At 39.7% G+C, this 23,065-nt stretch overlaps 1 protein-coding gene across 1 annotated transcript in view; it reads right to left on the bottom strand.

Moving 5' to 3' along the window:
* Positions 1-22,797, bottom strand: part of spegb (striated muscle enriched protein kinase b) — a 40,066-nt gene extending 17,269 nt beyond the window's left edge. The window contains exons 1-15 of the mRNA XM_030758041.1: positions 22,380-22,797; positions 11,757-11,843; positions 9,358-9,418; positions 7,640-9,180; positions 7,330-7,473; positions 7,040-7,222; positions 4,832-4,998; positions 4,484-4,572; positions 2,680-2,855; positions 2,292-2,552; positions 2,036-2,194; positions 1,555-1,744; positions 1,214-1,443; positions 714-833; positions 461-565 (exon numbers count right to left, since the gene is read on the bottom strand). Coding sequence (XP_030613901.1) covers positions 461-565; positions 714-833; positions 1,214-1,443; positions 1,555-1,744; positions 2,036-2,194; positions 2,292-2,552; positions 2,680-2,855; positions 4,484-4,572; positions 4,832-4,998; positions 7,040-7,222; positions 7,330-7,473; positions 7,640-9,180; positions 9,358-9,418; positions 11,757-11,843; positions 22,380-22,797 — 3,931 coding nt within the window. The remainder of the gene's footprint in view (positions 1-460; positions 566-713; positions 834-1,213; positions 1,444-1,554; positions 1,745-2,035; positions 2,195-2,291; positions 2,553-2,679; positions 2,856-4,483; positions 4,573-4,831; positions 4,999-7,039; positions 7,223-7,329; positions 7,474-7,639; positions 9,181-9,357; positions 9,419-11,756; positions 11,844-22,379) is intronic.
* Positions 22,798-23,065: the final 268 nt, after the last annotated feature.

Consider the following 23,065-nt stretch of genomic DNA (forward strand, 5'->3'; position numbering starts at 1 on the left):
ACTTAAAACTAGCAAGTGAGACCACAAACTCGTCATGAAAGTGGTTGCTGAGATCATAAAATAATAGAAAATTAGAATCATTTTCTCATTATCTTTAATATGATCAGGTGTCTTTTTGGAACCAGAACAGTTGCCCTCTGCTGGGCATTAGAAAGAATGCGCTGGCTTCACTTTTCAGACCTAGAAGCAAGGTCTGTCTTACATTCAGTCTCTGATCAGAAGGCCTTTGATTCAGATTTGTACCATGTTGAAAGTGATACAGAGATATTTCTGATTCAACCTATTATTATCTGTTGAACTTTCATGGAAAGGTGAGAACAGACATGAAATCAACATGTTAAAAGTCTGAGAGGGATTTAAGGGAATGTACTGTAAAAAATAATTTAAAAATTACAGTGTACTTGTTTTATCTCTTGAATATAACATATTGATTGAATCACTGATTAATGATTATGCTTACCTATTGAAGGGTCCAGCCTTCTTGGTTTCTTCCAGCTCAGGGTGATGGTTTTGCCAGTGATGGACTCTATGACTGGAGTCCCATCAGGTGGGTCAGGGAGGATGTCTGAAAATGACAACAGTGGATTAAAAACAGCCATATTGTTCTCTGGTATGGCGCTGTCTAAGGCAGCGTGAAACACAGCATCGATCTATAAGGAGTTATTGATTATGTAATCAAAACGGGGGTACAAGCCAAGAAAAAAGGAAATTACCTGTAACATAGAGATGTGCATAACAGGTGGCCTTCCCTATTTTGTTAGAGATGACACTCTTGTAGACGCCACCGTGCGAATGGCACACGGAGCGGATGACCAGGCTGTGAACATCACGAACTGCAGGAAGAAGAAGAGACTTGGCTTATTCTATTTAACATGACACTGAGGAGGAAGACTCCGGCATTGCATATTTAGTCACGTGTTTAAATGGGTAAGTGCACAATGTAGTAGCTATAGGGAAACTATAGAATAATGACACTGTCTGCATTTAATGAAACCCTGATGTCACAGTGAAATCCTCTCTGCTTTTGCTCCACACAAACAGAAAGAAGACAACGCCTTTGTTTTTGATGGTTGCTACTGATAAATTTCCTCAGGTAGTTGAAATGATGTTTGCTGGAAGCACAGGAGTAACTGAAATGATCCTGCTGTTGAAAGAGGTAAATAAGGCAAAAAACTGAATTCAGGTGAATAGGAATCGATTTTGGAAAACATACATTGTGTCATCTTTCTGTCCTCGGTGCTTTCAATCCTCTTTCCATTGTGGAACCAGGCTATGGTTGGGTATGGCAAACCGGCCACTTTGCATTTGAGCACAGCCTCCTTTCCCTCGATCACATCCAGGTCATAAAGGGGTTTGATGAAGTCAGGCATGGTGAAACGCTCCACCTCATTCTCTGGGACCTCTGGCTCTTCAGGTATGGAGGGCATCTTCTCCAATTTAGCCCTAAAGTGATGAAAAGAAAAATCAGATAAATAAAAATGGACAGCAATGGAAGCTTACACAGAATTTCAGAAAGCACACATGAGCTCACAGAGAAAATGCAAGTGCTCTTACATCTGTGAGGAGATGGCTGGACGTGGTTCCTGTATGTAAAGTTCAGCAGAGCTCTCTGCCTCGCCATGACCGTTACGGGCTCTGACAGTGTAGAAACCCTCATCCTCACTGGTCACATGGGAAATGATCAAAGAATGGCGGCCACCCTCTTGAAGAATACGAATGTCCTCACTTTCTGTAAGTACATGATCTGAAAGGGAAAAAGGAGAACATATTTATTTTGGAGGAGCGCAGCTTGTAACTACTGGAGCTGAGAAAAAGAAGAGAACAGAGGTACACTGGAAGTTTCCCCAGTAGTGCTTTAAAGATACAGTAAGAATTCATCAGTACTCATTCTTGTGATTGGTCGGTGATAAAGAATGCAATGATCAGTGAGAGCCTTTGTCAATCATCACTTTTTACTGAGGTTCTTGCACTGCCTACAGAGTGGGTGTGTAAATAACAGTGTCATCAGCAAAGAGGACTATCAGTATGGCCCTACCAAAGTGGCTCCAGGCAACCTTAGGAGGTGGTGTCCCGCTGACTTTGCAATCAAATCGAGCATTGCGGCCCTCGATCACTTCCAAAACATCCAAATTGCGAGTAAAGAGAGGTTCGAGGGAGGGGATGACTTTGAGTTTGCCACATGAGGTCAATTCCTCTAAAAAATAAAGATTATATCTATTAAGTATAAGAAATATTGGAAACAATAAAAACAGTTTTGCATCATACATTCTGTGGTACATTCTGGCACCTACCTTTAGCTGTGCTGAGTTTGCACACGTATGTTCCACTGTCATCTTCATGTACGGAGTTGAGCAGCAGGCGGCACTTTCTTCCATCAAAGTGCATTTTGCAGTTGAGCAATGCTGGCTGAATCAGTTTCCCATCTGCAAGCCAGTCCACATCAGTGTCCTTCGGTCCAATGACGTGGCATTCAAACAAAACCGTCTCTCCGGCCTTGGCCGTGATGTCCCTGACTGCCCGGATGACAGCAAGACCCGGTTCCACTGGTGGTGCTGGGTATAAATAAAGGACATGTTCTGAAGAGTGCTGTTAAATGATACCAGAACAGCAGTGTTGTGAAGTAGTTACAAGCCTCAGTGTATGTTTTTATTTATTTGAAGTGATGGTAAAGTAATTTACCTGTCACCTCCAGTTTTGCTTCACACTGCTTTGTCCCATACTCATTAATGATCCTACAGGTGTAAATCCCAGAGTCCGACCTCACTGCTGACTTGATTGTCATTTCAAAGACGCCATCCTCCGTCTCACGTACAATGTGACGCGGGCCTGTTTTTACCGTCACTCTGTCCCTCAGCCTACAAGAGTGCAAGGGACCAATTGTTTCTATATTTTCCAACAAGAGGTAAATTACTCATACACTGTATTTCATTTCTTCAATAAAGGATGGTCAAGCGCACACTTTTTTTTCACCACAATAGAGAGGGTGGAATAGATTGTCTTTTCTGCTATTGTCTCTTTAAAGTCATGACTAACTCTTATGACAGAACCTGCAGGAATGACTCAGCCATTTATTGTCAGCTATATTAAAGAATAAGGCTGTCATTATTTGTCTTAATGTTAAATTTAGCATTAAAAGACACCCACAAAACGACCAAAAGCAATGTGTGAATTTCTGTTTTTTTAACTGTTGTACTGTCGCTTTCCTTTGAAATACTGCTCCTTTGTTCTGTTTTCAATGAAAAAGTAAATTTGAATCCTTTTTTTTTTTAACCAGCAATAACTAGGAATTGCTTAGTTTGAATTTATTTGTACATTTCCCCCTTTCTTTAGCTTTATTTTGACATATCTTCTGCATTTGCAGCTATATTAGACTGACTTAACACCAACTACAGTGACTACACTCTTGAAAAAAAAAAATCAGTTAAAGGTGGAAAAGGAAAAGCTCCCCCCTCTCCATCCTATCCATTCACTAATCAAGCATGGGCATATGCAAGAGCATCACAGGTGCTAAAAAAGTAAGTTTAAAACTAAGACTGATTTTTGGCTTCATACAGGACTCCAACCCAGCTCTCCCAGGTGAAAATCCTCTGTCTAGCCAATCAGCTGTGACATCCTTTCTCATAATGTCGACTTACACTAAATCAACGTAGCAGAGCAAAGGGACCTGCAACCGGTCAGAGTCTCCTATCACATGTTAGATGCTCAAAGAGAGGTGAGAAAAGTTGAATAAGTCTACTTACTTTTCAGAGAGAAACTGGATTAAATTACAATATGTTGAAAGATTATTGTATACTTTTTGATGAATGATGCCAAAACATTATAATCTATGCCAGATTGTTCTTCATAAAAAAACAAAACAAAAAAAAAACATAAAATTGAGGTGTTTTCATTTTTTGACAATGGAAAAGTCAGCCTTATTATTTGGTGCTGATATCACAAGTAACAACAGCAATCTGAAACCACTAGCTAGTTAAACCATCCATCCATCCATCCATCCATCCATCCATCCATCCATCCATCCATCCATCCAGCTTCATAACTGCTTATCCATTCCAGACTTGGTGGGGGACTGGAGGCTATCTCAGCTGTCTACAGCGGGCAACAGGCAGGGTACACTCGAAACAGATTGACAGTATATTGCAGTGGCAAGGAGCTGAACCTCCTGAAAAAGTGCAGTGAGCTCTTTTAGAAGGTTTCACTACATTTGAATTCTATATTGTTATTTAGCAGCTAATTGATTCAGCTGTAATCAGTGCATTTCTGGGCACTGAGCAGCACTATGGTAAATGGGGAACGCATGCTATTCTTCCCTTTCTCCCATTAATAGTCTTGTTATCAATGAAAGTTTCCACCTCCTTCAATTAATTAAATAACCATGCTCAAAACCAAACTGCAATCAAACTTATTTCCTTATGGTTTGTGTTGTTCTTGTCCCATGCATGCAATGAGTTTAAGTAGACTGGTGAAGCGAGGGGGGACCTACCAATACAGCATAGGTTTGGGCTGTCCACTTATTCGGACAGACATGGTGACTTCCTGTCCTTCAATGACAGCTTGATCACTCATTGTTACCTGTTTAAAATTAAATGCAAGTTAGAAGCTTAGAGACGCAGTTCACCTGTAAGTTTTTTGAAAGACGTGTTGATGGAGTGACCACACAGCAGATAACAAATTCATAACAGGAAAATTAATAACGACAGAATCAGTACAGAACATATTTTCATGCAGTACTGTTGCCACTGTATGATTATGTATGATTAATATACTATGATCACACTAACTGGCAAAGTTAATTAGGTAGATTTATCTACTAAACCCTGTACAGTCGCACCAAAAATGCTGGGGGTTTCCTGAAGCGTGTGTCAATCGTTCGCCTTGGCTCTGGCCCTCCAAAGTCCATGACTTCTTCCATGGGGCTAAGATACTCTTCATCAGATGTAATAGGGCTGCTGATATCCATAGGGACACCCAGGTTTCCCTTTGGTTCCTGCACAGAATCTGCAAAACCAAAAATTGCACTATAATGCTTTATGTTGTGTGTGTGTGTGTGTGCGCATGTGTGTATATATATATATTTTAACAACCATGTCTTGTTTCATTTTGCCTTTGAGTTTTGTTACTGAGACCAAATATCAATGAGTACATAGGGATTCAAATGAGAGCACACATTTAACATAACAACCCTCCTTTAAAAAATATATTTAGAATCTAAGATGCCAAATGTGAAACGCAAACAATAGTGGATTCTCACTGAGTGGAGCCGCTGAGCCTCACTGGACAATTTATAGGTTCGGTTTTGCCTCTGAGTTGCCATGGTAACTATAAGTGAGGTTATTCAGCTGGAATATATGGCACGCACATTTTGCTGAGAGAGATAATGACAAGGGAGCAGGAGAGAAACACAATGCCAACGTGGGAAGAGACCACAAGATGATTTTTAAGAAGACAAAAATGGCCTCTGAAAAGGAACATTGTAAAAGGGAAATTACTGTTAAGTACATTTACCATTTTTTGATTATGCTGCATATTATATTAGTGCAGGGGGAGTGATAAGTGTCCTGTTCAGTTTCTGAGAGGCCATAATAAAAGTTTAATATAATAACTGATTGGGCCTTTCTGTGTGGAGTTTGTATATTCGCCCTGCAGCTGTGCTGGTTTTCTCCAAGTATGTTGGCTTGCACTCACAGTCCAAAGGCATGCATGTTATGTTAATTGGTGATTCTAAATTGGCTGTAAGTGTGGACGTGAATAGTGACAACTGTCCAGAGTGTACCCCACTACTTGCCCGTTGTAAATTGGGATAGGCTCCAGCCCAACTGCAGGCCTGTTTGGGTAAGAGATTAAGAAAATGGACAGATGGATGGATATTCCTCTTCATGTTTATTTCCACAGTATTTTATTTAGGTAAACTGCTATAATTTACAGTAAAGAACTTATGTTGTTGTCATAATCATTATCCAAGTAATGAGTAGATTACATAATATTTAAGTCAATTCAATTCAATTTTATTTATATAGTGCCAAATCACAACAAACAGTCGCCTCAAGGCGCTTAAGTCACACAAGCTGAGAGACTGGTTGGTGACCCCTTGGCAACCACTGGTTGCAAGGGAAAATAGTGTATTCCTTGCTGACATATGATAGCAATCGCTGTAAAATTGACTGCTAAAGCCTCAGTCACACAGCCCTAGAGACTAGTCTGTGATCCCCTGGCAATTTGCAGTTGCTAGGGAAATATGTGTATTCCCTGACCAGCACACAAGTGGTTCATGGAGACTGTTGGCAGTTGCTTTGTGAAAACGGTGGCAAAGAGGGTATATGGTGCTGAACCAGAACCTCCTTGTGATTGCTTTGCTGCAGTTGCCCATAATTTGCATGGAAGACACATGCCAGCTGGCAGTAAAACTGTGAAAAGTGCAACACAAACCATAAACGGAGACCCTGTAGCTTCAAAGTTAAGGTTGTGCTTTATCACTGCAACCAGCACATTTCAAAAAGCAAAACTTTCCACGCAAACTAAACCATAATGTTCAGGAAAGATGCAGACTATGGGCAATCACAAATATGTTTTTGGAGCAACACCCTCTTTGTGGATGATTTCACCTAGAGAAAGCCAGCAACCACTCACCAAGTGGTCGGGGAAAAGTCATTTTTCCCTAGCGACCCGAGGTTGCCAGAGGTTCAATGACCAGTCTCAAGGTCTGTGTGACTGAGGCCTAAGACAGAAATGAATAGTTCAGCCAGGTATCATAGAAAGCATATATACCTTATATATACCTTAAACCCTGTGAGGTCCTACACCTAGCCATATATATTGGAGAAAAATATTTTTTTTCACCTAGCTGCTTAGAAGAGAACTTTTCAAAAGTCAAAATTCAAATTTCCTTGTTGTCTAGGGTTAGGGGTTCAGATTTAGGTTATTTCCCTGTATGTTATTAAAAAGCTTTTTTAGTGTTTTGCTTGTCACTGTACTCTATAGTTTTCAGTAAAGACAGCCTAATTTATAAAATTTGGTCTGACATCTCAAAAGTTAAACTTACCTGCTTTGACTAGAAGGGTGGCACTGCTTGAAGCTCTTCCCACCTGATTAACAGCAGTTACACAATAGCTTCCACCATCGCTTATTTTAGCTGATTTGATGAGGAGACTATGTCGTTCACCCTCCACTTTGACTGTATAGTTTGCAGTTCCAGTGATTTCAGTGTTGTTTTTAGTCCAGGTAACTTGAAGAGAGAAGAAAAATAAATCCACATCTCCATCAACTAATTCAATATTCAATTCAAAATTGCCTTTAAGGGTTTTGCTGTTAAAACACAAATTACAATGTTACCTTCGGGAGTAGGGGTTCCAGCAATAATAGTTCTAAGAAGTACATCTGCACCAGCAGATGCTACAGTATCCTGGAGGGGAAACTCAAACACAGGAGCCTCCATGGGGTCTTCTCCAGCAGACACATAAGAATCATCTGAAGAATCTGCACATTTTAACAAAAGACAAGACTGAAGTAAGTTTTGTTCCTTTGCTCAAATTATAGAAAAAAAAAAACCCTATGGTATAGAGTAAGTTATTGATTTACTGAATATAGAGACATGCAAATATTACCACAAAAAGCTTACAAAAAGATCAGAAAAATATCTAACCTAACTCTGGAGACAGGGGTCGTGTCCGGCTTTTCTTTCCTTTGGTCTTCTGCTGTTGTCCCTCTTTGGGACTAGTACGCTTATGTTTAGACTCACTTTTGTGCACAGGAACATCCTCTTCCATTTTTTCATCTTCCACAATAATTGTAGGGACCTTGATCTTAGAGATCGGTTTAGAAAGTTCCACTTCCATTTTCTCCTCTGTTGGGGAGCTCAGTGATATTCTTGGGGGTTTTAAAGGAGCAAAATCTTGCACAATGATGGGCCTTTTTTGTACCAGAGGACTCTCTGGTCTGTGTTCAATTTTTCTTACTGCTACTTCAATTGGTGTCTTTCTCCCTGAAGTCTCATCCTTTTGTGATGTTTGCACAAGAGATTCTTGGATGTGTGGGGATTCTTGCATTCGAGACACCCTTTGTACAAGAGGACTCGGTGGCCTTCGTTCAACCTTGCGCAATGCCATCTCCGTAACATTTCTGCTTGGTGAATCTTCCCTGTGATGATTACCTATTGCTGGTGATGATGATCGCTGAAAAATTTCTGTAACTGGACTGACTCTATTAAACTCTCTCACTGATCGTTGTCCTGGTAAGTCGGATAACCGCATTGACTCCGGGGTGCCTGCAACTTCTCCAACTCTACTAACTGATACAGTTGTTAAACCAGTGTCTGCTGTCTTTTGGGGTTGAGATTTCTGCTCTTGTGTTTGTTGCTGTTGCTGCATTGGTTGCTGACTTAATTCCCTTTCTCTCTGTTCTTTTGCCCACTGGACTCGTTCCCTTTCTTGGAGCTTTTGCAGGACCTGAGGAGGAATAGGTTCAATTTTCCTAAAAGGTTGACGCTGCTTGCCCTTCAGGGTTAGCTGTTCGGTTGAAAAGGACTTCTTCAGATGAGGTTTACCAACGAGTTTCTTAATGCGCTGGAGCTCCTCAGTGAACTTGTTTTCAATGTCCTGAACCTTTTGAGAGTAGCGAGGTTTCTCTTCCAGTGAAGCAGCTCTCTGTCTAAACATAGACCTTCGTTCAGCAGCATCCTCTTTTAGAGCTTCCCTAAGATCTTCCTTTGAACTTTCTCTAGAGATTCCCAACCGGCTTCCTCCATCATCTGAATCTACAGATCCTTCCCGATTGAACCCTGCCCAAGATCTTCCCGAAATGGAACCTTCTGGAATATCAAGACTTCGTCTCCGCTCTTCTAAGTCGCGGACCTTCTCAAAAACCTTTGAACTAGCCCTTGTAAGCTTTGGGGAGGGTCTGAGAGTAAATTCTTTCCTGGAATATTCACTCAGTGGAGTCTGTGGTCGGGAGTCTTGGGTGTTACTTAGGGACACAGATTTTGGCTGCTTAACCTTTTCTTCAAACTCCCCAGGCACTGTGTCTTGGTATTCGGTTGGCACAACAGTTTTCTTCCGCAGGCTAAGAGGAGTAGTTGAACCAGAGCGACTTGGCATTGGAGAGGTGGAGGTGCGTTTGACCAGTCTTGGAGATGGGGGTGGGAGGACTTGTGGGGGAGATTCTCTTGAAAAATCCTCTGGCTGGCTTCTGAAATAGAGCATTTGAGGAAAAATCTGTTGGAATCAGGAAGCTGTTACTAATTTACAACCTTACTGATTACTTTGTTTTAGTACTGAATTCGAGTCCAATAGTATAGTCAACACACTAAGGTCTTTTAATTGTAGTTGTTGGGGTTACCATCAATGTTGTATGTTTTTTACTTGCCTACTAGAGTGATCTTCATGTCCACGTGTTCTACTGTCATCTTCAACACATTTTTCCATCACTGTGTATCATGTAAAAGGAGAGATAAATTAACAAATTTTAAGACAAACTTTTCTAGGTCAGGTATTCATGTTTAAATCTGCACTAAACAATATTTTTATGTAAGCACTGGATGTCTCTGCAGGCTCTGCCAGCTCTACAGAACTCTGCTAGTGAACACTGTGGAGAACTGGGGTTCTAAAAAGCCAATTATTTCCTTATATTATTCTTCATTATTTCCTCAATCAGAGCATGGAGAGGAGAGTCAAAGAGTGAAGGAGAGCTAGACTTTCATTTCTCATTTGGATATAAAGATGAAAAGAGCTACTGTTGCTCTGTGCCTGCTGGATCTTTATAGACACTCTTTAAAAAAAAATCTCGTCATATCACGGAAACATTCTGACAGCTGGGGCATCAGAAAAATTCAATTAAAAAATCCCGCTGACTAGAATGACCAACTTTCCAACCAACAGGTGACATTCGCTACCCCCTGAGATACAGTGAGGCCAAACAGCACCTGTTGTCCCCCGCTGGTCTACCATCTAGTAGCATCCTGACCCGACCCAGCTCAGCTTTCCAGCTCAGACGTGACCAGGGTATAAACTGTTTTAACAGTTTACTCTTGTTTTCAGATGTTATATACTCCATCCATCCATTTTTTTCCACTTAGCTGGGGCTGGGTCATGGGGGCAGCAGCCTAAGCAGAGAAGCCCAGACCTCTCTCCCCTCAGCCACCTGCTTCAGCTCCTCCAGGGGGACACAGAAGCATTCCTAGAGATATAATTTCTCCAGTGTGTCCTGGGTGTGTCCTCCTCCCTGTGGGACTTCACCCAAGAGGTGCCCAGGAGGTGTGAGCTTGTTCTTTAGGTCACTATCCAAAGCTTGTGACCATAGGTGAGGGTAGGGATGTATATTGACCAGTAAAGTAACAGCTTTGCTTTCACACTCAGTTCTGAAACTGGACAAAAGGGTCTTACTCATGAGTGAGGGGAGCTGGGAGCAGGAGATTGACAGCCAGAATATTCCCATCATTTCATGAAAGAGAAAATTTCCTTTTTTTTTTTAAAGTAATTTTTCTGGCATGGTTATGTGCTTTGAAAGAACAAGATCACAGACAAGTGGCAGAAATGAGCTTCCTCTGATGGGCTCCTCTGATCTTTTGGCTGGTCTGGGAATACTTTGGTGTTCCCCCAGATAAGCTGGAAGAGGTAGCCGGGAAGGGCTTCTCTGTTTAGGTTGCTGCCCCCACACCGGCCAGGGATAAGTGGAAGAAAATTATACATTTTTCCCTTTTCTGGTGAAAACTTCCATGATGCTGCAACGTATCTGTTATTTAATGAACAATGCCATGTGAAATTACAGACATTTTTTGTGTCATTATGCACTTAATGCATCAGATTTCAGATATGTATTTACATCAATAAACTAGAATTTAATAGTTTAATCTTTATAATAAACAGGACATATTTGTGAAATTATGTTTCTCATGTGACTGTTTTTTCACAATCCTTTTGTGTGGAAAACTAATGGATTTCCTGTGAAAAAATGAGAAAATGATGTTTATTCACAGGTAATTTTTTTCATGTTATTTTACATTATACATGTTAATTCACTGTCTATTTTTGTGATTTTACTGATAGTTCACATATTTGAAAATAACAGGAAACTTCCATAAAATTTATAGAATAAATTCTGTTAAATGAAAGTTTGTTTTTTACAGTGTAGGCAAATGTTGGCCAATACCTTCACTATAAAAGAAAAAACAAACCAAAAAAAGACATGTTTATTCATCTGTGCCAGAAGAAGCCAAAAAGAAAACTAAATAAATTTTTTTAAAAAATAGATGAAAATGCAAACTACTTTATTTCTCATTAGTTTCCATGAATGCTTTAAATACTGATGGAAACTGATTATCTTTTATTTCTTTCAGCTGCTCCCTTCAGAGCTCAATACAGCAGATCATGTGCTTTCATCTCACACTATCCTTAGCATCCTTTTCTGTCATAGCAACATGTCCTCCTTCACTAATCCATGAATCTACTCTGTGATCTTCATTTTTTCCTCCTGTCTGGCAGCTCCATCTTCAACATCTCACCTATCCCTCTGTACACCATCTCAACCTTGCCTCTCTAACTTTGAGTCCAAAACACTCAACATGAGCTGTCCCTCTGATATACTCATTTCTAATCTTGTCCATCCAATTAAAACCTTAACATCTTCAACTCTGCCACCTCCAGCTCAGCCTCCTGTTGTATTGTTAGCACCACCATCTCCAAACCACACATTGCAGCTGGTCTCACTACCATCTTGTAAGCACTTATGCAAATTAATGATGGAAATAAAAAAAAAATGGTCAGTACCTGTAGGCACAGCCTGGTCCTCAACATCCCCACTATCTTCTTTGGTCTCATATTGGTCTTCACCTTCATCTTCTGTTGTTTCAGAGTCTGAAAAAATAAATAAATAAAATAAATAAATAATATTATATATATATATATATATATATATATATAAATAAATAAACTATTTGTCATGTAAAAACAGTTCAGCTAGAGCAGTTTGTGAAGAACACTATTTGTTGATAAGATAAAAGTACACTTTAAAGAAGCAGACAGAAAGTCAAGGACAATCTAAAACTATTTACTAAATGAAGCATGGCACCATCTGTAAATTTTTGGCAAAAGCAAAAAACTGTCTTTTGTGTGTGTGTGTGTGTGTGTGTGTGTGTGTGTGTGTGTGTGTGTGTGTGTGTGTGTGTGTGTGTGTGTGTGTGTGTGTGTGTATCAAGTAAAAAAAATATGTAGTTTACACCCTCAGGATCTTATTAGCACAGCTAAGCTGAATATACAAAATTTCTTGGAGCTGAATTGTTGCTGAGTCTTGTCAACCATAATTGCTTCAACAACATCAGCAGATTTATCTTAAGGAAGGGAATATAAGAACAAAATAAATACAAGCGTGTTAATATTTTCAGGAGAAATGCATCCCCGTTAAACCGAAAAATTTGTTCCAGCTGTACTATCTGATAAATATGATCGCTCTTCACAGGCTGAGAGAAAATTCAGTCATTGGTGGGACTCAAAATAGAAAGCAGTATTGAGTCATTGGCATCCCAGCAGCTCTCATGAGGTGTTTGCTTCACAGTAGGTGGAACCACTTATAAAAAAATAACAGAGGCTATGTGTTGTTCTCTTGCAGTAAAAGAACACAATAGGGTAATGAGAATGGTGGAAAAATGTTTTAAAATGCTTGTATGAAATCTGTAAAGAAGAAAAAAGTCAACTATAAACTCCACAGAAAAATGTATGAACCTACTCAAGGCTATTAAGGCTACATTTAGCTACACTGCACATTCATGCATTATTTATATCAATAACTTCATTTTACATTTCAAAGTAAAACTCCCTCTCCTAAGAATAGCACATAGATATCTCATAACATTGCACAGAATATTATTAAATAGGCAGCATTTCACTTTTTCGATATTTTTCCCAAAGCATTCATCTGTACTGAAAAATTACACAAACTTACACCACACTGTTTCTGAAACCAAAGGTACAATTTTACTTTGCTAACTTACAAAATTTATTTGTTGTCTGTGCCCTTCAGATCAACACTCATGTGACACCTGCATTTGCAGGAAGGTATCAGAGGTCCACTGAGAGCTGCTACAGTCACTGTTAGAGAATATGTTCTTACAACTGCCTTTGTGAGGTTTTGGTAAAAACTCTATTTACCTTATAAAAATCCAACTTTGGTAAGTTTAGGGAAACATTGTGAATTTCATTTACAGCTTTCCAGTCATGGTTACAGTTAAAAAAAACAAAACATGATAACATTAGGGTTCAAATACGGACATGCTTTTAAAGACAATGAAACATTTTGTGCTATAATTTTTTTGCAACGCGTGCTCATGTATCCTTAGGTGCAGCTTTGCTGACAATGTGAGTATTAAACTGTTTTCCTGTTAGTAATTATAATGTCAATTCCTGTCTGCGTGTAAAGCAGTTCACCTCCTGCTTTGGTCATCGGTGGACACTCCAGGCTTGAGCTGCTCATGTATTTTCCCACCCTGACTGGGAGTCAGTTTAAACAGTAACTTCAAAATTAAGAAGTTTAACATGAGAACCAGTTTGTGTCACTAATGTTGTCATTAGAAGCTACTTAAAGATAACATAAATGATGAGAAGTGTGAATAAAAGGATAGTCATGATGTGATACAATACCTGGATAACAATAATATCACAATACTTTATTCTGCAATACTCGATCATGATACTTCACAATACTTAAATATATTCCATGCATTCATCTTTTTTCAATTATCCATAAAGTATATCCTAAAATTACAAAACACAGCAACTATATTTGACTCATTTCTGGTGTCAGTGTATGCTGTGCTATTATTATTCAATTTTAATCTTGGGACAGTTTAATGAGGTCTTCTTCTTCCTCTTCATCCCATGCTAATGACCTTCTGTTCACTTTATCTCATTCATTGATAAGTGATTGATAACTCTGGGATGTCAGTTATGCCTTAATGAAAGATAACTGATTAAATTATAATTTAATGACGCTGAGGAAGTTCCAGTTTGGCTGCACATGAAAATAGGCTGCATGAAATCCTTGCTGCCAGTGATTTGATAACTTTTTCAGTAGCTGACAGTTCATAGCAGTAATGTACAGAGAAATTTAAGAAGTCACAAGTGACAGTACGAGACAGGAAGCGAGGAAACATGGATGTAAATGCTAATATTTCACCATTGTGGAAACAGTCAACATGGTGTTTACACACAAGCAGCAGAAAAGTAATGTCAGTGACCAAAATCAAACAACGCCAGTTTATAATCTCCAGATTATGATCAGCTTTTTGTGGTGAGTATTTTCTCGTTATGAAGGGTTTATTTTTTTCCCTGTTCTGCTTTAATCGACAGCTTCTGCACACAGCTTAATTACCTTGTCAGCGTTATACTGTGAGTGGCTGCATGGGGTATTATCAATCAATGCTATAGTCTCGGAGCAGTGTCGTGTATAAGCCTGTCACTCAGTACTGCTGTAGAAAAACACAAAGCTTAAGTTACAGCTTCCAAAAATCAGATTTAGACATTGTCAAGCATAATTTTAGTGTCAGCTGTGAAACCTCTAAAGGAGGAAGAAAATAAATGTTTTTCGGTTTGCTTGTGCTTATGTTTGTGCCATAATTCGTGCAAACAGACTTGAAGTGCACTGCTAAAGAGTCCTAAGGTATGGCTAGTAGTTCACAGTACTGCATGGAAGTATTTTAGTGAAACTTTGAGTGAGACTTTTCTGCATTTCTCTGAAGTTAGTTCAAAGCTTTGGGGGTGCTTGGAGCTTGACTGAGTTTCTAGATGATTATATGTCACAGTAATACTGCTCCTTCTTAAGTGCATAAAGAATAGCTTGAGCTCCATTAAGCAGTGCCATCGCCTCTGCCACTGTCAGCTGAGACAGCAGTGTGGTCAGTTGTTCAACAGTAATGTTTGTAAAATGTTCCTGTCAGCATTTTAAATGGAATATTTTACAGCGTTTTAACGCTCCGTTCGCAGATCAAGGTTAAATCATTACAGAATGAAGATGAAGAGAGAGAAAGAGAAATTGAAGTAGCACTTGCCTGTTTTGTTCTTTGGTCTGAATGTTTTTTCATAGCCACTGGTGGTGGTATGTCCTCGACAGGTATTTTTTGTCTCGGCTTACACACAGCAGCAGGGTATTCCCCGAGATACACCGGGGGCTCCGAGCCATTACTACACGCCTAACTGTGCGAATGTTTCTAAGAAAGCATGAGCAATTTTTATGAAAACAGATTTAACTTGTCATATATTGTAACTCTCCTAACATGCAGATAAAAGCTCCTCAATAACATGGAAAGAAAAAAAGAAAAGAAAAGGCACTTTGGTCCTTTACATAACAAGTCAGAGTCTCAGCAGCTCTCGGGAGAGAATCCGTTTCTGAAAAGCACAGAGACCTCCATCCGCAGGTGGAAATGTCTGTTGAATGCATATCATCCACTCTGAGGGAGCCCCCCTGTCCACACAATAGCCAGCGACAGCGTAAGCATCTTCCCCCGCTGTGTTCCACCCCACAGGCAGTGCACAGCGATAGGCAGAAAAACCAGTGGGAGTGATCCAGCCCTCTTGAGATCAGTGTTCTACAGCACCGGTTGACATTTTTCATGTTTCCCTTCCTCCCCATGTGTCTGTGTCTTATTCATCAACTGGTATAATGAGCCGATGTTGTGTTGTTGGATGAGAGAGGGGGAGAATCGCCGCAACAGCGAAAGGGACCTCCTCACTCCTCTGCATTGCTGGAGCACTGTTAAAGCTCACAGAAAACGTGTTAGCCTACTGGCTGCACAAGATACACTCACTGCTAGGTATTGTGTTTTTCTGCATGACAATATTTCATTCTTTTGATGTAATGATTGCAGTTTATAGTCTATACAGATTCTATGGTACAGCTTTAATGACTCGGTATCTCAGATGCTTTTACCCTGATGAAAAAACAATCCTGCTTACACAGTGATTAAATCAGTACACAGAAATGTGCTTAAAATAACATTTCAGTGCACATAGCCATTAGTTATTATATTTCATATAATAACTAATGGCTGCAGTCACAAATGCAAAAAAAAAAAATGTGGTGATCACTTTCATAATTGCAGATACCTCTCAGGCTTAATTACAGGTCTGCTGATTATGCAACCTCAGGCCTTTTTGTTTCCCTGGCAGCTGAATATCATGTATGACTTCAACATTAACCTCATGCTCTGATGACATGAAATCTTAATGCCAGCCACAGGCTACATTGGCACTTGCTATGTACTAGAACAGCTTATTCTAGAATAATTATGTAAATGTACACTCACCAGCCACTTTGTAAGGTACACATGTTTAAGTGCTTGTTAACACAAATATCCAATCAGCCAGTCACATGGCAGCAACTCACCGCTTGCTGAAGTTCAAACTGAGCATCAGAATGATGAAGAAAGGTGATTTAGGTGAATGGAAGTGGCATGTTTGTTGGTGCTAAATGGGCTGGTCTGAGAATTTCAGAAACTGCTGATCTGCTGGGATTTTCCCACATAAGCACCTCTGTGGTTTACAGAGAATGGTCCGAAAAAGAGAAAATGTCCAGAGAGCAGCTGTTCTTTGAGTGACAATGCCCTATTGATGCCAAGGGTCAGAGGAGAATGGCCAGATTGCTTTGAGCCAATAGGAAGGCAACTGTGATGCAAATATTGTTATAACCAAGGTATGCAGAAGAGCACCTCTGAACACACAACATGCAGCATGAAGGCTGCAACAGCAGAAGACCACACTGGGTGCCGCTGCTGTCAGCTAAGAACAAGAAACCGAAACTGAAATTCACATGTGCTTGCCAAAATCGGACAATAGAAGATCGGAAAATGTTGCCTGGTCTAATGAGTCTCAATTTCTGCTGCAAGATTCAGATGGTAGGGTCAGAATTTGGCTTGAGCAACATGAAAGCATGGATCCTGCCTCGTATCAGTGATTCAGGCTGCTGCTGCTGCTGGTGTAATGGTGTGGGGAATATTTTCTTGCCACACTTTGGGCCATGTAGTACCAACTGAGAATTGTTTAACTGCTCCGGCCTGCCTGAATACTGATGCTGACCATGGCCATCCCCTTTATTTACTAAAAACCAACCAATTTATAGGTGGGCTGATATTATAAGCCAATGATAGCTATTTGTCAGTCTATCAGTATCAGCATTTATAACGGCCAATAAGTGAAAATTTAAAAAGGTAAGAAGAGATGGGAGAAGCGCCCAACCATGTTGACAGTGTTATGCAGAGTTTGTCCACCAGGGGGCAAAACGCTGTTTGGAACCCCACAAACACAATGACCTGCAAAGGCAGAGCGTAAACAAGTAAATTAATCTCTACTTGTAAGAAATGTTACAGAAATCTCTTTATGTTTCGAGTTTCTGAAAGAAAAAAATATTGGTGATCGGTTACTGGATTAAAAAAAAAAAATCAAAAATCAGTCTCAGTATTAATAATTCTGTATCAGTTGGTCTTTACCATTTAGTGATTATATTCAGTTTACCATCTGTAATTTAGATTCAGAAAACTATCACAAGCACTTATCCATAACCATGTAACTAGTGCTTTTGGTAACTATTTAACTTCTTTTAAGTTAAAACACACGTTTGTCTGTTATATCTAGCTAACAATTTTGATATTCTGCAGCTAAAATTTGAAACTGTTTATACTTCCATTCATCATTTTTACTCATAGCAATAAAATGTATTTAGCCATCACAAAGGCAATCAATTTTAATTGTTTGACCTCCACATTTAGCTAATATTGTCAAACCAACCGTCAAAGCTACAGTTGTAGCTAAACAAGTGTTAGCCAGTAGTTCTGTTAAACATACTTTTAACTAGCTATTTCACCAGCTTATTTAATTTTTGATCATTGCTCATTTTTTTAAAAAATAATTTACGCATTCCTATTGGTCGTCAAGTTCTACTGCTTATCTATTACTTATCCTTTTCTGCTCAAACTTGGAAATCACGGTTTAATTGTATTCCACAGTTTGAATTGTGGATTCATTAAATTTAATTACATATAAAATCACAACTTTCTTATTAACAATATTTTTAAAGAATACTGTGAAACAAGTTGTTGAGCCTCCAGAGGTTCAGCAGGTTTGTGTGTAGTTTGGTTCTAGATCTGCTAAAACAACATTAAAGGGTGCGCTATGGTCTCAGGTTTAAAATTTGGGCATCGCAGTGAAGCTCAAAGAGCCAGTGATCTGTTCTTTAATGCCTTTTTTTTATATATCTTGAATTTGCACATATATGGAAAATGAAAACCATGACACAAGTGGAATGATGTCAACACATTTTTAACAAACAATGTGAAACACATGCAACTCAAGAGATGCTGTTTGCAGACAAGGAAATCAAATCAAGAGGTAAATAATAATAATAATAATGGTTTGCAATGTTCTTTTGTTAATACTGCTCATATCCTGACTGTGCAGAATTGATATAATCAAGTATACAGTTGAGTCAACTGTAATTAATATTTGGTAAAGGCCTTTTAATCAGACAGAATAATTAAGCATGAGATGATCTGCTTTTGAGCACACACTTTAGAGGACAGTTACTAGTCTCAGAGAGGCTTAATAATTAAAGACCTGGGTCAGATATCAGCATTTTGAGAATATTTACTTATCACAATGCCCTACTCTATTTTTCATGAGCTGCTTCATATTATATTTTGCAGCATCTGAGAATGGAAACTAGAAATCTCAAACACACACAGATACTAATGCTCTAAACTGTTTACAGCTCACATAAACTCCTTAACTACCCTTCTGTCCATTGAAAAAACATTTGTTTTTTTGTTGATGTACTTATGAAGCAACACAGCGCTGTAGGGGATTTCCACAGTGTAACTGTGGTTCCACCTGTTCACTCACATTCAAGGTCCAGGAGGAAGACAACACGGTGAGGAAGCTATCCAAACATACTGGAAAGAGGCCACCGTCACACTCGGTGGTGACATCTAAAGTTCCCAGATTTAGGCAGTGCCAAGCAGTATAATTTAAGCTTTAGACAAGCACTAAAGCTTTCTTAATCAAATCACTATCAGTCAGTTATTGAAGTGATTGACTGGCCTCAAATTTTTTAGCATCTAATCTACTTCCTGAAACATAACTCAAAATGAAAGCTAATATTCGGTATCTGCTGGTTGTGTCAAAGGGCAAGTGTTTGGAAAAATAGTTTCCATATTCAATTCAATTCATTTTTATTTATATAGCGCCAAATCACAACAAACAGTCGCCTCAAGGCGCTTTGTACTGCAGGTAAAGACCCAACAATGTCTTCATCTTAAAAGGTGATAATAGGTGAGTGTTGTGTTTATAGCTTCTTTAAAAATAGTAAAACACCCCCCCCCCCCCCCCCCCCCCACCAAAAAAAAAAAAAAGAAAGAACTCTACAGATTAGCATCTTTTGACTTATTGTTTAATTTTATAGCAAATACATCCAAAGCCAGCTAGTTTGCAACCAGCAGCTAAGACCCAGATGTTTCACACTGGAGACGACGATGACTAAGCTGAAAGGAGCACAAACACTGGTCTTACATCTAGCAGGTGGCCAGAAAAACATAAATTAATGCTACTGTGGCTCTGTGTCTGGAGGTGCAAATATGCAGCTACTGGCTAATATAATAAATCAACTGCCTAATTAAATGCAAAACTAAATAAGGAAAGAGGCATGACATCATTCAGCATTTATGGTTGTATATTTAGATGATGTGGACTCAAATGTGTCCCTTTCCCTGATCAGTGTGCGTGCGTGGTGGGTCATACAGGGCTGGGCTAAAATTAGCAGTGATGTCTTCCTGTGTAACAGGAGAGACGCTGGCCTGCTAACATCAGAAAAATCTGAGGCCTGGCACATTCCACTGTATAAATAACTAGGGAGAGTTGGTGGACAAGGGGGGCGGGACAGAGAGACACTTTCAAAGACGGAGAACGAGAGAGCGAGGGAGAGGAAGAGAGAGAGGGAAAAGGTTCAGGCTGCATCGCTGAGTGATGGGACAGCTGTAGACTACGCACATGGCAGGGAAGAAGCGAGCTGAATCAAAGCGAAGGTTAAAATGGAGCGTCGGAGGAAAAGTTCCCAGCATAGAACATGCAGTAGCGCAGGCTCACAGGCTGTAAACACTGACAAAGCTCTCATCCAGCTAAAACGTCCAAAACTGATAAACCGATCACTTGAAACATAAATCCACATGAATATTGTGTTGCCTGCTTACATGAAGCCACATTTTTTTGTTTGTAAACAGTGTCATACTGTATCACATGATGGTGGTAAAATAGCACTTGTGCATTATAATGTATTTCTATACATGCAGTATATTAATGAGGTGCTGACACTGTGGTAGAAGATGAAAAACTGAAAGTAGCATATTTCTCCTGTCGCAGATAAATGAGCAGTTACTCTATTTGGCCTTTAGATTTTCAAAACTGCTTTTTTAAATCGAAAGGCCAATTATTTTTTCCCAGGAATCAAACAGAAACTGAGACTCAACTAAGACTCTTGTTTTGTTAACAGCCTGTTAGCGGGATCCTGTATTTATGCAGGAAAGGAAACGTTATATACTGCGGTTTCTTGCTGCCTACACTACAACCGATTCTTGTGATCATGTCATCCAGTCTGCAGACATCACCACTCTTTTAGAACACAATTTTTGGTCTTACACAATCTCTCCTGCTCCTTGATACCAGGAAGGAGTGTTATGTAAGGACACTGTCTCTTTTCCCACAGCACCAGAAACCACTTTCAATCTCCCAGATTTTATTGATGTTCAAGTGATTGGACTGTGTTCAGCAGAGATGTGTTCTGACATCTTTGTGCATGTAAATGCATGCCACATTTAATATATTCTATCAGTAGGAAAGGGCAGTTAGAAACTGAAGAATTCACTACACACTCATGCTGAGCACTGCAGAACAATGACAAAGTGCTGGGGCTGATATATGAAGGGCATATTTGAGGAGCCGGTAATGCCATTTTTCAAAGCAGCTGAGGTGGTCAAAGCACTCAGGTGGCTTGAATTTAGATCAGTGCTGGGAACGATGAGAAGCACGAGAAGAGGTTTTGCTGATAAGAATGCATTACATTGGCCTCCTGAGCATCTCCAGTCAGACACTGAGGAGTCTGACTGTAATACATTCTCAGGGACAGCTAAATCTGTCAAAGTAGTGGTTCGCTTAAGAGTGGTTTATTTTCAGCACGCATGGTGGAAACTCAGCATTTCCACTATATGCTAATCTCAAACAACGATGCATCACAAAGGGAGACTATACTCGTATCTCACTGCATGCTTTGGCAGGACAAGACAGAGAAAAGCAAACATACACTGCATGTGTGTACTGTTCATGTGTATAAGTATATTCTTTAATATCTGATTTTGTGTGCGTATTTGAAGTGTTTTGCTGTGATCTCGGCTTTGATCAATGTCCCATCTATTGGCACCAAAATGCCTGAGCAAAAGATTAGAGTACAATAATAATGGTAAAAACTGAGCCTCAACACTTAAATGAACAGTGAAATATAATAATGAGCGTATGAGAAAAAAGCCTATAGAACAACGTGCATCTTGTTTGGGATATTAATTGGAACTGTGGTTTTATTCAGCAGCAAAAAGGAATAAGAGGTTAGATGAGAACATGAATTCTAGTTTTGCTCACTAAGGGTGGTAGGACTTCTGGACTATTATTTCAGTCATACTGACAATGATGGTAACTAATATTCCGATATGAGAACCCACTGACTTATGCTATGCTCCAACTATGGAGAACAGATTTCCAGACTGATCAGCGGCTGCTCTCGCACATTATCCCTGGGCTTGTGTACATGTGCAAGCATAGAAGTATATGATGGCTGATGCTTCAATACCTCATTGCAGCACTGAAAAAAAGTTGAGGTCACACCCATCATATAGCAACAAGTTTGATTGTTGGCTTCCATTAAAAAGTAACTTTTAGACAATTGCTTCTGCACCTGTACAGGAACATTTTAGAAAACTGCATGGACGGTTTTGAGATTGCTTTTTAGAAATGCAACTGCTAGTTTGGCCTTCTTGTGCACTGTTTAGCTACATGCAACCAAAGCTTGATCTGACGAGACTGGTCAATGGAAGATGGTCTATAAGACTGCAAATGGAAACCGTGAAAGCTGCTGGTAACAAAAATCTTGTCCTTTGCCTGCAGATTCTGCATGTGCATTTGCAGATGCCTGTTTCCAGAGCTCACGGATATTCTAAAGGCTCAGCACCAATCAATCACCATAGTTCAATTTTTTAAAACTAATTTAAAAGGCTACTTAGGGATAAAGTGTGGCTTAAAATATGTTTTAGTGGTTCCTTACATATGAAATCCTGCAAAATTAATCTAAACAATGCTGCATTCTGATATTACCTTCACCCAGATCCAGTACAGCCAGTACAGCGCTGCTCCGAGCCTCTCCCAGGTGATTGTTGGCAATGCAGGTGTAGAGACCAGCATCACTTGGTTTGCAATCCCTAATCCATAGCCCTCCGTACTCTTGGTTCTCCATGTTGAGGAGTTCATCATTGTGGTACCAATACAGGGAGGGCTGGGGATCTCCAGCCACAGTCACCTTGAGACGGATGTCACAGCCTGTCCCCACAGCAGCGTTTCTCATTTTCCGCATAAAAACCGGTGGGCTTGGGGTGGGATAACCAAGTCCTTGAGGTTCTGGGATAACTTGGTCTGGGCTTGCTTTGGACCGTTTTGGAGGGATGATGGGACTTGGTGGGGCCACTGCTTCATCTGCCCCCTTTTTCAGGGTCATTTGCACCTCAGCTTTTCTCATGGCTAAAAGTGTCTACCTGGACTATGACTATAACACTAACTACACCTTCTTTTAGTAAACCTTAGAGTCTGTGATTAGGTTTTACATATAAATTGCAGTTAACATGGCTTTCACATTTTTGAACATTAGATAAGTTCACCTTACTTTTATTTTAGATACATATATGCAATTTTTAGTGCTCCTCAAATTGCTGTTCTCTCACCTTGGCTGTTCTCTGAAGAAGTGAAAGAAATTGGTGATCACCAGGTAACTAAGCAGATAGAGATAG

This window comes from Archocentrus centrarchus, chromosome 21 (assembly GCF_007364275.1).
Source record: "Archocentrus centrarchus isolate MPI-CPG fArcCen1 chromosome 21, fArcCen1, whole genome shotgun sequence".
Classification (NCBI taxonomy): Eukaryota; Metazoa; Chordata; class Actinopteri; order Cichliformes; family Cichlidae; genus Archocentrus; species Archocentrus centrarchus.